Source organism: Papilio machaon, chromosome 3 (genome assembly GCF_912999745.1).
Source record: "Papilio machaon chromosome 3, ilPapMach1.1, whole genome shotgun sequence".
Lineage (NCBI taxonomy): Eukaryota > Metazoa > Arthropoda > Insecta > Lepidoptera > Papilionidae > Papilio > Papilio machaon.
This window is the reverse complement of record NC_059988.1, coordinates 9,294,503-9,312,737: the sequence shown is the minus strand read 5'-3', so window position 1 is coordinate 9,312,737 and position 18,235 is coordinate 9,294,503. Positions and strand designations below refer to the sequence as shown.

The 18,235-nt window shown below is 35.1% G+C and overlaps 1 protein-coding gene across 1 annotated transcript in view; it reads left to right on the top strand.

The window, feature by feature from the left end:
* The window catches only part of LOC106711540, a 56,630-nt gene that overhangs the window by 36,465 nt on the left and 1,930 nt on the right, over positions 1–18,235 (top strand). The window contains exons 4-14 of the mRNA XM_045685948.1: positions 9,422–9,559; positions 14,221–14,304; positions 14,580–14,717; positions 14,870–15,006; positions 15,202–15,404; positions 15,582–15,743; positions 16,139–16,328; positions 16,605–16,758; positions 17,297–17,407; positions 17,734–17,843; positions 17,946–18,220. Coding sequence (XP_045541904.1) covers positions 9,428–9,559; positions 14,221–14,304; positions 14,580–14,717; positions 14,870–15,006; positions 15,202–15,404; positions 15,582–15,743; positions 16,139–16,328; positions 16,605–16,758; positions 17,297–17,407; positions 17,734–17,843; positions 17,946–18,220 — 1,696 coding nt within the window. The 5' untranslated portion in view covers positions 9,422–9,427. The remainder of the gene's footprint in view (positions 1–9,421; positions 9,560–14,220; positions 14,305–14,579; positions 14,718–14,869; positions 15,007–15,201; positions 15,405–15,581; positions 15,744–16,138; positions 16,329–16,604; positions 16,759–17,296; positions 17,408–17,733; positions 17,844–17,945; positions 18,221–18,235) is intronic.

Genomic DNA, 18,235 nt, shown 5'->3' with positions numbered 1-18,235 from the left:
TTAAAGGTTTGGTTCTTTTCAAAATTCCTGACCCAAGGTGATCGACGCATTGCGACCTAAACCTGCAACTCACTACGCTCCTTTACTTCTTAAATTATGTTCTGCGCAGCGATCCAAGATATCTGCAACTACTTTACGGACATCCGATGGTGGTCTTGAATCTTACCATTCAAATTTTGTCGTGAACTGTGTCCCAGAAACAAGCCTAGAGCTTGTTTAGAATAGTAACATTAAATAGTTGTTAATTTCAAATCAAATAAACTACAGATATGAAAAAAAAAAACGGAAGAAAAGACGTTTATATTGGTATTTATATTATTTGAATGTAGGGCATTGCTGCAAGGCCGACACGTGCATTTGTACAAGTTTTGGTGAAATCTATTTAGAGTACACGACACGGGAACGAAACGTAATTAATTTGATTAATTTTAACTCTGCTTTATTATTTCGTTTTTGATTATTCAATAATAAAATTACAAAGATTTTTCCTTACGTTATTGTGTTAAGATGTACGTTTTGACGCCCATTACATATTTTTCATGAGACGTTGCTCTAGGAATGGGATGCCTTAAGCAATGCAATAAGCATAATTTATCGTCTCTCTCTCATTCTTTGTTTTCACATCTCATCTCTTTTTCTCATTGTTAAACTAAAGAATATTTTAACTTAATTTTTCTGTCCCAAAAAATTAGATTATTAATAATGAAAATAGTAGGTCCGTGAGTTATAAAGAAGTGTCAGTATTGACTCGGACACTTGAGTAAACTAAATAATTGGTCGTGACGTGACGGCGTGACTGGTTGAAATATTTTAAAGTACTCTACCGCGACTGTTGTTAACGCATTGACACGATAAAGCACGTAACAGTTATATTGGACGTTTAGAATTATATTTCGATGGATCCTATGTATAAGGGCCGAAGTAACAAATTAATGATTTATAATTTTTTATGTTAAAGCTACGTCTAACTTTAATTAACAACATGCACTGAACAAAATACACATTTACAGGTGTGAACGTGTTTTTTTGCTAAAGTAAAAGAGCTTAAGCGACATCTTCTCCTACATGGTTGAAACTATGAGAGCCTCTCCTGAAAAGTTGTCAATTTGCACATTGGCCCTTATTCGTAGGAGCCATCGATTTAGTGGTTGATTGAACAGCGATTATTTTATGAAAGTTGAACTTGTTGAAAAGCCAAAACATAAATGTATCTAATATTTACCTAAGCCAATTTTTATAAGCTTAAATTTTAGCTACTGAGTTTCTACAGCTTAACAATAATTATTTTTGTTGAATGTCTGTCAGTTAAACAAGTTACGTAAATCACGCAACGTTAAAGTGACAAAAACAAAACAATCAACTCGCAAATTATGCACATACATTAAGAAATAACTAAGTACTTAACAACGCATCAATAAGGTTACAGGTATCTCGCACTTGCCAAAAGTGAAAGTCTTTGTAGCCGAAAAAGAATGGATGAGGTCGTCTCACATTACATCACATTGCCCACAAGTAATCTGCAACTTCAACAATCCTCTTTAACCTTTAAAGTAGAGGAAATAGAGTTGAAAATCGCGAGATTTGATTGTATTAGTTACTTTGCTTTAGTATCAATCATGTATTATTTTTTTGGTCTCGTTTATTGCAATATTTATATTTATTTTAATAACAGATCCGGTTTGTTTTTTGTCGCGCGTAATATTTATTACGTATAAATTGGGACCTAGATTACTCCCCTGAGGAACACCATTAGTTTTTAGGTGAACTAGTATGATATTTATGACTTAAAGGTATTGCTCTTATGTTACATAAAAATACAACATTAATGATGCAAGAAGTGGGTTGTTAACCTCGTCTGTATTAACCACATTCGCTAACATTGACACAACACCGTGTCAGATGCGGGCGGTAGTTAATTATCCCGCCTACGCCAACGCAATATCATAAACAGGCAACAAAACACGCTTTGTATTGTGCCACAGTCGCCCATTTGAAGTTGGCTTGCAAATTTTTTAAGGTAATACGCCATCTATATGTCTTTGACCTGTCTTTTACATTGGGCTTTGTTTTTTTTCTTTAAAAATTCATTCCAAGATACATTTAAGGTTATTAAAATGTTTGGAGATAAAAGTAAATTTAAATTGAATGACCAGGAAAACAAACCTTCTAACTAACTTTTAGACAGCAACCTATCAGCCCGCTATAAAAATTGTACTATATAATCCGTTAACTGCTTCTTACGACCGTCAAACTTATATTGTTTAAATTATGAGAACAGTGCTGGATATTAACTGGAATAAATAACTAATAAAAACAAAAAGAAATCTGAATAGCGAGCAGGACACTTAACATTCCAGTACGTACCGAGTCGCTCGGTTTATTTATAAAATTGTTGCCCCCGAGTTGGTTTTTGTTACGAATGCTTATAAAAAGTACTTTAAACATCGATCAATATAATTTTACTTGGAAGTACGTAATTGTACGGGATGTTATTAAATACTGTTTATAATTCCGAAGAGCAAAATAATCTTCTTCTCTTATACGAGTAATATGCCAACGATATCGAACTGTTTAAACATTTTCACCATTATCTTCTTGGCAAATGAGTTTTTCTTTTTTTCCTACAAATGTAATTGCATATGAGGTTCTGATGCAGCCCTATTTGTAGTAATTTAAGTTGGCATGATTTCAGAAGATTTCAAGGAGAATTTTAAGTATGTGTGTTTAGGGTACACCGGTAGAAGTAAACCTAGGAAGAGATGAGCATGAAGGGTGACTTAATTAAGAAATTAAGAAGATGATGACTAAAATGGCGTTAGATAGGTTGATATGGTGGACGGAAACTTGGTGCGCCGACCCCACGTAAGTGGAGGACAGAGAGATGTTGATCATTTCAGTAGATTAGGTTCAGGTAATGGACTTCTAGTAAATGTTAATATTATAAGTTCATCAAGACATTTTGTCACTTATCTCGATTACTTATTTTAATGTCTAAAGATACGGAAATGCGTTGAGCTTGTTTAAATTTATGATACGAAAGTGGTTTTATTTTACTTTGTAGTTGAACAGTTTATATTTAAACCTCAGTTGCTGCGTGTAATCTAGTAACTTAATGTCAATAGGTAGTTGATTTATAGGCGAAAGCTTCCTCCTCGGACCTATTAATTTTATTTTTGTTTTAATCCTTTTTTGGATAGAATCTTCTTATTTTGATTTACGGGTTTACAGCATTAGTATTTATCGTTCAAAAATTTTTTATTCGATGTATAATTTGAGTGAAACTTCTTCGGATTACTTTTTTTTTAATTAGGTTAGGGAACTGGTACTCTGGACACTGATAAAATCAGATTGATTAAATCGTCACTTATAGTTTCGTAATATTAAAATAGTATGAACAATAACTGAACTACACTAAGGGACTATTTGAGTGTTAAATGTCTCTGAGACTGGCAATAAGTTGGATACGCTTTGGAATTATTATTATTTAATAATTTTATAATCTACGTTGTCTTTCATAGTTGTCCTAGTTCGTGAGTTACATTATCTTGCTACTAACAGCTTCGAGGTTAACAATTTTTTTTATTAATAAATTATAAGGGTAAGAAATAATCCATCATATGTAATTGGTGCGTGCCTAACCGATGGGTTCATGTTTTTATCCACGATTTGCGATCAGTCGTGCCTTCGTACGTATAGAATAGCTTGGACTTTTTTCAACGCTAACGTCATATTTTAGATGATTAACGCAAGACCCTAATGAAATATAATTTATATTTCGTCTGTCAATTCTATAACCGAATTATAAGTAATATTGAAGTTATGTTCCGAGCGGAAACTTTCAAAGAAATTCTCAAGAAAAATCTTTTCGTTAATTGCCGTTATTTGACGGCAGTGAATACTAAAATAAATAAGCATAATCGATACTGTTAATTTATAGTAAGTTTCATCTAAGATTACTTGAATGCTAAGTAAGTTTGCGTCAATCTATATATATAAAAGAAAGTCGTGTTAGTTACACTATTTATAACTCAGGTCAGGTAGCTTAGAACCGGGAAACGGACATAGGATAATTTTTACCCCGTTTTCATTTTTTATTCCGCGCGGACGGAGTCGCGGGTAAAAGCTAGTTTATTATAAAAAGACGCGTTGAATGAAAGATGCAAACACTCGTGTAAAATATTCATAAATGTACGACGTGGGAGATGGCATCCGTCTACGCGAAAGCTTTATAAATGTGTTAATTAAATCAGCAGTCCCCGCGCATCACTCCCACCAAAGCATGTTATTGTGTGTTAACACTTAGAAATATTAGGTCCTTACATATGAAATTGGCGTTTTTCGTACCGGCCACTTTAATCACGAATTTCTCCTCTTTGGTAAGGAATTCCAAATTCAAATTTGTACAGCTATAGACTCATGTATTTGTGGTTCGATGACCGTCATTCATTTGTTTTTTTTCTTCTGTTTTTTTCTGTTTGCGTCACTCATTTTACAAAATAGAAAACTTAAAATATCGTATTATTGACGAGTACGAGTTCCGCCGTGGCACTAGTGCTGCGGAAATGACTCGAAGGGTGAATGATGTGTATGGCGGTCGTGTTGCAAAAGAAAACACAGTTCGTTTTTGGTTCCAACGTTTTCGTTCTGGAAATTTCGATCTGCAGAACAAGCCCCGTGGACGGCCTGAGACTCAAGTTGATAATGAAGAGTTGAAGGCTATTGTGGAAGCGGATCCATCGCAAACCACGTCCGAGTTAGCTGCAGGCTGCGATGTTAGTGATAAAACTGTTTTAATTCACTTGAAGCAAATTGAGAAGATTAAAAAGCTTGAAAGGTGGGTACCTCACGAATTGACTGAAGCAAACCGGCAAACGCGCGTCGACTGTTGCGTTACATTACTAAACCGGCACAATAATGAAGGTATTTTAAACCGAATCATTACCTGTGATGAAAAATGGGTTCTTTACGATAATCGGAAGCGCTCAGCGCAATGGTTGGATCCTGGCCAGCCAGCCAAATCCTGTCCCAAGCGAAAATTAACCCCAAAAAAGTTACTTGTAAGCGTTTGGTGGACTAGTGCCGGTATTGTTCATTACAGTTTTCTCAAATCTGGCCAGACTATTACGGCTGATGTCTATTGTCAGCAATTGCAAACCATGATGGAAAAGCTAGCGGCTAAACAACCTAGGCTGGTCAATCGCTCCACGCCACTGCTGCTTCACGACAACGCTAGACCACACACTGCGCAACAGACGGCTACTAAATTAGAAGAGCTTCAATTGTAAAGTCTAAGACATCCTCCGTACTCCCCGGACCTTGCTCCAACAGATTACCATTTTTTTCGAAATTTGGATAACTTCTTGCAAGGGAAAAAATTCAACTCCGATGGGACAGTCCAAATCGCCTTCAAAGATTTTATTGATTCCCGTCCGACTGGTTTTTTTAGTAAAGGGATCAATGAACTACCTATGAGATGGCAAAAGTGCATAGAAAATAATGGTTCATACTTTGATTAATTAAATACATTATATAAAAAAATATTCGACTTTTTGTTCCTCCCATACAAAACGCCAATTTCATATGTAAGGACCTAATATTATAGACTTTTTTATTCATATTTTTATCCAGTAGCTGGTTTTATTTAGCTGCCAGTTACTACGTTGTTTGTTTTTAAAAGAAATCTCAATTAAATGATATTTTGAATCGTAAAATGCTCTTTCAATTATTTACATTTAAATAAGGCATATAATAAAAGTTTATACATAAAAATTTATCAGTATTCATTTTTTTTTTTAGTTCAACAAACATAAAAAGGTGGCTGAATTTTGCATTTGCTTTGCTTTTAAATTCGAGTTCAACGTCCTTTTCATATCTCGAATGGTGTTTTATGTGATCATAAATTTGGTAGTTAATGTTTGCGGGTGCGTACGTGAGATTTGTTCAATTTAGTACCAGCTTGAGAACCGCTGACCGGTTTGGTTGCGATAAGTGTTAGTATGGAAAGGGATTAATTAGAGATGAAACTTTAATGAACAGCCGCATGAAATGTTATGAGATTATACGTAATATTTTTAATGAACACGTAATGTTGTGTTTTCACTTGTCTTTTTATTTAATACATTTGTTCTACTGATTGTTAATACATTAAGAAATAACTACTTCTTCTGTTTTAGTATTACTATAAGTAATGGTCTGAAGTTGTTGAAGTATATCTACTAAATTTTATTATTAAGGAGTATATAGTCTGGAAGAACACTGGCCACTAATAATTTTTTTTTTTATTTACGCGCTCTCGGATTTTCGGATAGTAACTAAATTATAAATTCTAGAATAGTTGTTGGATGATTTGAGCAAATAGAAAGGATGAATAAGGCAAAGACAAAGATAGTTTTGCAAACATTAAGGCAATATCGATAGTTGGTTGCCTTGAAGAGGCAAAAGTCAGAGGGTGCCTGCCAACAATGTTTGACATCGCATGGTGTACATACATAAATACCAATTTCGTGATATGTTCAACGTAATGAAATGTGCATCCGTGACAGATTAGTATACCAATTTTTGACACTGATACATTCGATTTCAGGAATAAAATATTACATTTTCCTGTTGTTTTTTTTTAAATTTAATTTCAGATAGTATATCGAAAAAAAAAAGAACAAAACGTGGCATGACACTCAATAGACTAGAAGCAAAAATATACGTTATAAAACATATAAGCTTAAAATAGTTTAATATTTTTTTATATCTATAGACATCAAAGTAGTTCGCAAACTTTTCCAACACTAATTCGAAGTAAAGATCATATTCCTTTAAAGGAATGAAGTAAAATTAAGGTAAATACGCCGGCAAATTGTTAATGTTAGGGTATCAGTGTTCACGTAACAATTTTGAACGCGTTCCCTGAATCGGTCATTGGAAGTCATTTGTATAATTCCCGTATCTCCGCCCTAAGGCATTACTGCGAGCGTTAAAATAATCTCCTAATGGAAACAAAGCAAAAACTATACTAAATTGCTATCGAAGTGCTAACGATTCGACTCATAATGTGATGCAGTATGCCTCTATAATAATCCTAGTATTTCTATTTCATTCGCCTTCTAAATACTGAGCAAACGCGTCTACGTCGTAACTACGAGTATAAATTTAAAAATAAACTCAAGATATCTAAAACATTGAAGATAAAAAGTTACAAGACATCAGAATTGATATTACAAGCGTACAAGAGTAATAAAGATACGTACAACACATTAGTTGATAGAAGGCTGGCCGTAAACAAATCGGACGGTGGTAGAAATTATAGAACAAAAAAAACCAAATAGAACGCTATTCAAACATGGCGCTCATTACAGCAGCATGAAATTATTACCGACAGCCTTGCTCAGTGAAAGGTTAGTAGTCGTTGTGGGCGGTCTAGTTGATGTCCTTGTCGACTTTTGAAATGTCGTGCTTTATGTTGCCCGTATGTTAATATCTTCGCTTCGATTATTACTTTATGATGTTCGGCCAAAGTTATGATGATAGATGGTGAATATTAATTTTTGAAATTATGTTTTATGCTTTTTGTTGCATTTGATGAATGCTATCTGAGATTAAATATAGCACTTTTTTTACCTCGAGATTTTTGGATAAAATTCGAAAGGGAAGAAAAGGGTAATGAAATTGGAGAACTGATGAGTTTAGAGTAAGGTTTATCTTGCAGCTGTCTTAACCAAAATATGTCCTGTAAAATGTTTTTTTTACTATACAACCAGCATTAGAACGCAAAGGAAAGTTTTTGGGGTACATATTATTTTTTATTTTTCATTGTATTTACAGGACAATTTTTGGGGTCAGATAATTAATAGTAGAAACCTGATAAGAACTTTCGTTTTAAACCCGATATCGCGTAACACAGGCAACAAGCTAGAGAGTATGTTTGAAACTGATACTGTATACAGTAACCGATCGTAAACCTTCTTAGTGAAACTGACGCTGTAGAAATGATGAGAACTGGATAGTAGTCGGGATTTTAACCAACTTTCTTGTACGAATGGTACATAAAGTATAACTAATACTCGTATTTATAGAAAATAGAATTTACAACTGTTCACATTTAATACCGATTAACAGTCCTAGATTTTGTCCGCGCGGTTTCATTGAAGTCTAGTAATAAATATAGCCTATATCACCTATTCATAGTGTAGCTTTTCAACATTGGAATAATTTTTCTAATCGGTTCAGTAGTTTCAGAGCAGCAAACAAACAATCAAACATGGGTTGAAATATACATTATTGACGGTCGAGTTGGCGATTGTAGCTTTTATGGCGAACACAATTATATCTAAGGACTTACTATCCAAAGTTAAAAGTTGCGGAGACTGGTAGTTTTTAATAAATAAAATTGTACTTAGGTTAGTTATTTTCACTACTTTTGACGTAACTTTGACAGTTTTATTTTATAAGTGGTCAAAGGTTTGTATTTTATACAGCCATAAGTCATGTATGCTACTAAAATAAATTAAAAAAAAAATAACAAAAAAAAACATATGAAATAGGCAGAATTTGATTCCCTAACAAAAGAAATTTGCAACGTCTCCGGCGCTATGGGATGAGCAGCCCCTCCGCCCTAGCGTAACAAGGCGCGGGTGCCTATACTCGCCTGCGCAGCAGGGGCTGCTCCCCCTCCGCGCCTCCGGCTTTTCATAAACACTCTAGGGGTAGGGCAGAAAGTACCACGTGGTGTCGGGGTTGACTGATTCGGTTCTGTGACTCATATCCAACCTTACAATACAAATTTACAAAGAATTTAATACCACAATGACGCCACGCAACTGAAAAACCGTTAATAGATAATGCCAAAGAGTATGTAAACATTTCGCTAGTATACTATGAAATGGTTACATACTCTTTGCTACTTCGTAGTTTTGCGTTCCGTGTCTTCAAAATTATGAAATAATTAAACAATATAAATGTCAGATTTTTATTATTTTTAATCAATTTAAGATACATTTCGCAATAAAAATTAAAGTAAATAATACGTTTGGTTTAAAAAACTTTAATCGAATTAAATAGAGTATTTTTTTTAATTTATTTTAGTAGCATACATGACTTATGGCTGTATAAAATAAAAACCTTTGACCACTTATAAAATAAAACTGTCAAAGTTACATCAAAAGTAGTGAAAATAACTAACCTAAGTACGATTTTATTTAATAAAAACTCCTCTCTCCGCAACTTTAAACTTTGGATAGTAAGTCCTTAGATATAATTGTGTTCGCCATAAAAGCTACAATCGCCAACTCGACCGTCAATAATGTATATTTTAGCCCAAACATGTTCTACATTGCACTACGACGCAAAAACTGGTGCACGATTGGTCTTCTAGAAAAAAATCAGTTATTTTCTTCTTATAAATTTTAATTGAACGATTTGTTTGTTTCAGATAAAGATGGCGTTATTGTGGTGTATATTGACATGCTTGTCGGCCGCTGCGTATGCGCAGTCGAACTATGACTCTCAGGCGAACAATATTGAGTATCAGGGTGAGGGGCTGCCGGAGCAGACAGTTCTGGATGGGAAGGTCAGTATTCATACTTCTCCACTCTACAGCCCTTTGTGGGTCAGGCTTTAGTCTCCTGTACGAAATCAGTAATAATATTATTGTAATTGTCTGCGAAAAGATTTCTTTGCTAAGATTATTAGGCGTAGCGTTGCCAGGCGTTCGGATAAAGCTGGACATTAGGCTTTTTGATTGCATGTCCGGCCAAAATAAACGGTTTTCCGACTTTTGTTAGGTTTTTTACATTTCCCAAACTAGAGTGTACCTATTAATACTGAGACAAAATTCTAAATTATATAGGATGTCCGACCTTTCTACCCAAATGTCCGGCCATACTGGCTGGTCTGTCCGGCTAGTAGGTTTGGCGACCTGGCAACCCTAATTAGGCGGAGTCTTAGCGAATGAACTGTAATCATTCAAGCGATGTTTTTTCTGGCAATCGATCATTAAAGTAAAACAAATTTGAAGCATCGTTAGATTTGAACAGTCGATTAAAATATCGCACTTCGAGTTGGATAATTATCGTACCGTGATGGTAATGATGGCAGTCTGATTTAGAAAAATTTATTGCTAAATGCTTTCGTGTTTCGAACGGTGTACAGTTGAGGACGTTTATTACCTGTCCATTTTAGTGATTCATTTGACGCTCACGATGCAATTAGGTCGAAAATTGTTCTTATGGTTGAAAGTTTTTATGATATGCCAATATAAGTGGGAAGCGATTTTAATTCTTTAACTATAAAAGGTTCATTATTTTTAACTCAGGAAGAGGACGAGAAAGCCGGTCGGATTTACATAACTTTTTCCAACATTTATGTGTCGAGTTTAAGATAACATTCATTCGAATTGTATATTGTTCTGAAGAACAATATACAATATACAATCCCTGAAGGGAGGAACACGAAATCTTTAAACGCAAAATTTATAAGCTACTAGCTGTCGCCCGCGACTCCGTCCGCGCGCAGTTAAAAAAAACTAAATGGGGGGGGGGTCTGGTTATGAAAAATAGATGTTGGCCAATTTTCACACCTACTGAATATGCTCCCAAAATTTCATGAGAATCGGTCAAGCCGTTTCGGAGGAGTATGGCAACGAAAACTGTGACACGAGAATTTTATATATTAGACTAGCTGTCGCCCGCGACTCCGTCCGCGCGCAGTTAAAAAAAACTGAATGTGGGGGGGGGGTTATGAAAAATAGATGTTGGCCGATTCTCAGACCTACTGAATATGCTGACAAAATTTCATGAGAATCGGTCAAGCCGTTTCGGAGGAGTACGGTGACGAAAACTGTGACACGAGAATTTTATATGTTACGAGTAGATTCATAATGCACGAGCATGGCATTTATTTCGTCTGAAACTTCTAATTCAGTACATTTAATAGTTAAGGGTTAATATTTGGGAAAGTACACTTAGAAGACAGAAATCTAACAAATATAAAAGAATTTGGATGATAATAATAAAAATTTTGAAGAACTGCTTCACAGGTCTTAATATTATTTAAGACACACTCCATATTCTAAGAGAGACAACGTCTGTTAGAATATATCGAACAAAGCATCTGGATATATGACCAAAACTGTATACCGTTAAATAAAAAAAAAATAATTACTTTGTAATGACCAGCATCCGTAATGCAACGGCACAGCTTATTACAATCAATCGGCATCGAATGTGGGCTACAGCAACCTCTGAGACGTAATTATTTGTCCGTTACGCAAAACAAAACAATACTATTATTGTCGATTGATGTGGTCTTCTGATTGTATTTAGGTTTAAAAAGGTATACTCTTTTAAGGACTGAACTTTTCCAGAACTAAACTCCGTAAAGGTTTTATAACTAGAGATATATACAAAATGTGACACTTCGTAAAACGCACTTGTTAATCTTTTCTAGATTGTAATATAAGATGGAAATTTTAACTATAGATTAAAATGCGCTATTATATGCTTTTCTTTGAAGTAAATGTTAGTAAGTTTCAAATAATTTGCTTAATGTTTTTTTTTAAAGAAAAAAAAATTACAACTTTATTCAAGGTAACATTTGAGAGTACCAGTAAACGGGCTGTAAGTTTAAATTATGTTGATCAAGGTAGAAGATAGTGACAGGAGCGCGCTATATTTGCAATGCGTTTCTGTGAATATATTTTTTCCTTGTACCGCAAGTATTTTGCTCACGAATAATATTAGAACAGGTTTCAAGTTAGTTAACAGCGGGGAATCTGTCAAGTGGGTTTTTGTTGACGAGCAAATCATATTGTAAATTTTGATGGATAACTGCGGTTTTTCTTTGCACGCTTTCTGTCGTTGTTCACTTGTTGGAGCGGTTTTCTTTTTATTATCGTTGGTTTTTTAAACTAAAATTTCTGTATAAAACATCGTCTTCTCTCTTATTATCGTTGGCAAAAACAGCGATAACAATATGTTTTATATAGAGATTTTGATCTCAGAAATAAACTGAGAATTCCAAATTGACAAATCATTGTACTTGTATTTGTTAGAATTTGCTCCAAATTAAGGTTAGTCCGATCTAATATAGAAAATGTGGATCTCTAAATTTTTATACGAAACAAGTATTTTCTTTTTTGTAAGGCTCTTTCTCACCAATTTTAGAATCTTAAGTTTTTCCTCGTCAGTCGTAATCCGTCAGCTTATATAGCACAGATAAATAATTTACAGATTTTCAAATAACATTCTTTAAATGTTCCTCATCATCATCATTACTTCTGTGTTATTCTACATAATTATGTTAGCAGAGTAAAGTATAAAATTATTCAACATTGTAGGAGTAGTTTATGTCTGACATGACGTTGAACAATGTTGAACACAACATGTCGCGAGAGATACCGTTCCCGAGATGTATTGCGTACAGCATTACTCTTGTGTTATAGCTACGGTAGTACTCTCCAGTGACCATTAGATGTCGCTGATGTTAACATAACTGTTATCATCCAAGTGGCATTTCTAAATGTTTAAAATCATCATTGAAAAATGAGGTCATATCAATACGGATTCATAATTGTATTTCCAAAGATATCTTACTAATCTATATATATATAAAAGAAAGTCGTGTTAGGTACACTATTTATAACTCAAGAACGGCTGAATCGATTTGACTGAAAATTGGTGGGCAGGTAGCTTTGAACCAGGAAACGGACATAGGATAATTTTTACTCCGTTTTCTATTTTTTATTCCGCGCGGACGGAGTCTCGGGTAAAAGCTAGTAATATTATAAATGCGAATGTTTAGATGGATGGATGAATGTTTGTTTGAAGGTATCTCCGGAACGGCTGAACAGATCTTGATGAAATTTGGCACAGATGTAGAACGTAGTCTGGAAGAACACATAGACTTATTAAGTTTTTTTTTTAATTCTACGCGGACGGAGTCATGGGCGACAGCTTGAAACTTTATAAGACTTAATAGAACTTTGTAATCTGCCAGAGAGAAGTCATAAATCGCACCATTATATTAATTCAGACTATGTTAATACTTTACGCTCATAATTCTTGATATCTACTGACTAATAAATCTGATAAAAAGTTGTAAATAAAACATACAAGTAGAACGTAAGGAGTTATAAATCCGTAGGTATTATAAGGTTTATCTTAATGGAGGGCTTCGAGCGGAGAATTATTTGCAAGGAGGCATTGTTGGGAGTAGATATCGTTGTGTGCTGGACAGAGCAATGATGGATACAGCTATCGTTGTAGAATAGCCCGTGGTGGTATTTCAAAGCTCCATTGTAAGAGACGTCACGATATGAATATTATTTTAGATATATTATAATTAATTGTAGTAGTCTTAATCACTTTTTTATATCATGTTGATGAGTACATTCGTTCGGTGGATTCTTCCGTATTTGCTCTAATCCGAATTACATTTTTCCGAATTGTTTTCTCAATTTTAAGAAATGTTTTTCGATTGTTTCGATTTTTTGAATAGTAAATATATGTAATTATTTAAAGGAACATTCAATATTTTGGTTCGATCATGAAAAAAAATCAAATTCAACTTTCTTAAATTCCTGAATTTTCACTGCATCATACGGATGATACAATGGAAACACGTTATCGGATAGATACAGCCGCGAGGCAATAATTAGCTTTTTGGATTTATAGCGACGGTTGCAGCGAGACTAAATATAGAATTACTGTTTAAATATTTTCGGTTCCAACATCGCGCCCAATAATAAATCCTCCTTGGATTATTTTATTTTTCTTTTGTTACACAGCAGAAGTTTTTCTGATTAATTTGTATCCGGATAATCTTAAACTTGTTTATTTTTAATTAGCCGACTTCAAAAAGGAGGAGGTTATCAATTCGACTGTATTTTTTTATTTGTCTATATTTTCAATGACTTAACGTTGGTTTATGAGACCAAAATCTTAAAAAAATATCATCGTCGTAATCTTTGATAAAACAGAGAACAGAGACAGTACTACTTTTTGAAGTCGGTTAAAAAGGGGTTTTTTGTATTAATGCTTAGTGATTTTGTAATACTTAGCAGTCTAGTTGGGTATTACCTTTTTAATTTTGGAAAACGATACAAAGGAATTGAAAGCAAGTTTTCACTGTTGTTGAGTTTTTCATCATAATCGTCATTTTTTATGGTATTTCTTATATAGCGAATTATTCTACAATTATGAGATAAATGATATTATAATATTTTACTTCCAGGTGACTAAACTCGATGACTTGAGTCCCGTTATCTTCTTAAATAGGACCAGAGCGACGCTCAACTGTTCAGCGGGTTCAATGCAGGTCAGTAAACTAATATTTATATCACTATTACATTTGAATAAATCAAAAAATATATTAACACTAATCTGAAATTAAAAAAAGTATTAAACCTATAAAAAAAGATCGCCACCTTTTTGAACCATTCATTCAATCATACACATTAGCTATGCATTAAAAATGCACTATGCCCTGGGGGGTAATTATTCACTTCAGATCAGTATCCAATCTGTGCAGCATATACTGACTGAGGTTTCAAATCTTAATGTAATGTTTAAAAATATTATTACTGTTTGCAGATCGAATTAAAGTTCAACGAAAAATTCTACGGCATCGCGTATGCCGAATTCGATAGACACTCAGCGTGTCAGGTCGCAGGCAAGGGAGCGACCTCTTACAAGCTAGAGGTGCCACTCAAAGGATGTGGGACCAATCAGGTTGGTGTCTTGTACTGTTCAGAAAATATCTAACCGTTCCCTTATGAATCATTCAGCTACGAAAGTTTTGCGAAATTGAACTTTTGATCTCAAAATGTGGTCTATTAGTAAGTTTAATAACTTCTTTATTTAATATCTGATTATTTCTGTAGGATCCTCTCCGCGTGTTCACAAACAACATTGTTGTGCGCTACCACCCGGGCTTGGAGATGGACGGTGACGAGGTCATCACCATTGTCTGTCGCTATCCGCCGCCCGTTGTAGCAAAGGCTATACCTTACGTTTCTATGTAAGATACTTAACTAATTATTTTGAAACTCTTAGAAAACCTGTCCATTCTAATTGACTCATTTAGTAAAAGTAGTTCTATGTCTTTTGCTACAAAAACTCTAACAAACCTGAATAAAAACTTGGACTTTCACAATGTTCTCTAAAATTAGAATCACTTTTGTGCGATTATTATAATTTGCAAAAATTCTTACAGTCCTGAGCCAGTTCCGCCGCCAGGTATAGCGCCTTTGGCGGGCACTCACATTCTGATGATCATCTGCGCGATCCTATTCCTAACGCTGCTGCTCTTGGGGCTTGGCGTTTCCTACCTGTGTCTACGGCGACGCGCGTTGCCGGTTCCGAGGAGGCTGATTGATGACTCCTCCGCATCTATAGTTAGCAGAGAGAGTATACAAGGTTGGTCTCCTACGATACTAAACATTTTTCAAGTCTAAATTCAAAAATGGCGGTTTTAAAGGAAGTCCTGTGTTTTTCCTGTAGCAACAAGTAGCCACTTAGGCTTATGTTTTTCGCATGTAATACGTGAATGTGAATGCAGCACTGAAAGTGATGTTGTTAATTTTACTCGTACAGAAGTAAAAATACCTCGAGCACACCCTGTATACCCAGTGGCGGCGGAGAGTGCTAGTGTAGCGTCTGATACGATTCCTTCTGACTACCCATCGGAGACGCCAAGCGAGGCGGAGGCTCACACCAACCAGGCATTCATGATGGACGAGTCATATCAGAGTGAAGGTTAGTAAAGCCATCTCGGCTCGTATTTTCTGCACATTTGTGTGATGTGTATTATATATGTTGAAATTTAATTACAAATACATCATCTTTTAACAAATTTCATCAAATAATCGATCAATCGTCATTATCTATGTTTCATATCTAATTTTTTGTAAAAATTTATTAAAGTTTCGTTTAAGTATCACCTCATTCACTACTACAATATTTATGTTGTTTTAATTTAACAAGTACAAGTATATGGGCAAACTGATGAATGAATAGCGAACGGTGTACTAATCGCACCCAAAGTATGAGTCCTCCCGCACACCTTGTCTAACATAGTACATATATGTGTATGCCACTCGACACATCATCATATCATTCCATATTGTGTATAACACCATAACAACTAACAGGGTACGGTGAGATGCACGAGACGAGCGCATCTAACGGCCGCTATTCGCACGCAGCGCACGTTCACGCGGGACATTCCGGCGCTGTGCCGCCTGCCTTCGACGTGCGCGTCAGGGTGCAGCGGCCGCCCGCACCGCCCTCGCCACCGTCCACCATCACAGCCACCGAGGAAGTTGATGGTGGAAGTATTAGGTAAGTTGAGAACCTTTCAATGTAATGTAGTGAACTAATAAAATAGTTACCAGCAAACAACAAAACAGTAAGTACTCTACTAATAATTGTAGAATTAAAAAGAATTAAAATAAAAAAAAAAATGAATTCTGAAATGGCCATCTTATAAATCAAATTTGAACGTTTCCATATGACGTTGACAGTTAAACATACAAACTTGACTAAAGGTTCAAATTCGATATTACACTAGTAAATCTATATTTTTATCAGCTCATAACAGTATGCATTATTTCACAGAGATGTAATGTTTGAAGAGCATGAACGCCAAGAGTCTGTGCGCACGGTGTCGCCGGGCGCGCTGCCATTGCCGGCCCGCGCCGCACATGCCGCGCCCCCCGCCCGCCCGCCGCGACACCCCGCACTATACTCACAGGTCAACCGCGAACGACAGGTAACTAACACACGCTTGCTTTGCAAAGAGTGGATTTGTGACTTACACTTTACCTTTCACGTTTGATGTGGTTACACTGGAATTTTTATTTGCTTGTAATATTTTATCTTAATATGAATCCATATGTCTAATAAATTATTCAAATAAAAGTAAAAATAAATTAATGAAATAAATGACTAAATGGAAAGTAAATCAATAAAATTAATCATTAAAACTACAAAAAATATTTATTAAAGTGAGCTACGAAATAACATCAATAAAGAAGTAATAATTTTTAACTCACTATCATTTAACATCTCACAAAAGCACAACTCGTTTTAACTGTTTATCTTGAATTGCAAATAACATTAAGTTGCTAAAAAAGAGCATTCGAGTTATAAATGCTAAACTCTGGCAACATAATTATTAATGTATTTATAACTCCTATTATAATATATTCTATTATTAATTACCTAAATGTTTTAAAAAAACTAAATATGTTTTAATTTTAACAATATCACCACTGCATAACCAACATCACGTTCATCCGACTAACTAGGAATGGGTTCGTCGGCCGCGATCCATCGTCTCTCTCAATACTGAGATGACCGACACGCACTCTGTCACCGAGGTCACCGATGCGACACATGCAAGGATGTTCCACATCAAGGTAGCAACAAGATATTCCCACAAACTTTGATTTTGGTGATGGTATGAAAAGTGTAACGACCATTAGCTAGCCCAAATGGTAACTTTTCTTATAGTTTTTAGTGACTGTCGCTTTGTTTATTCTATTGTGTGAGTATGCTATATCTTTGATGTATTTCTTTGTATTTCGTGTTTTTATCTATGCTCATATCTACAATCTAGTAAAGTATGTACTTAGTTGCTTTGTTATTAATAGAATAATCTGTCTCTAGCAGCAATTAAAAGCTTATAACTACGGATTACTTTAACTAAAATTACTTTAAGTGTTATAAATTGGATACATTTCAGAAACCTCCTCCACCACCACCCATGATGACAGAACGTTTGGAGACAGAGGAACAGGAACTGACCATGGAAAGCCTGGAACCTATACCGGATGCCCCAATGATACCTGCAAGGTAAAGAATAAGGCTAATGTGAAAAGGCAATAAATATTATAGTACTTATAAAGAGTATCTTTAAGATTTTAGAATTTTAATAACTATGATGTTGATTTATAGGAAGCCAGAAATAACATCTCACGTAGTAGATGACGTGTTCCTTCGCACTATCACTGAGAAGAAGACCATAGAAGACATCGAGCGACACAAACGTTTGGTGACAGAGTACCGACAGGTGCCGGCGCCACCGCCACAGTTCGATGTCACCATAAGGAACCACACGCTGCCTGAGGCACAGTGGGAAAACTTCTCGGATATCAGCAGCGCGTCAGGAATGACTTTGACACCCAAGATGGAAAGAGTTCCACTGTCTTTGCCACCTCAGAAGTTTATTGGTTAGTAATAGCATA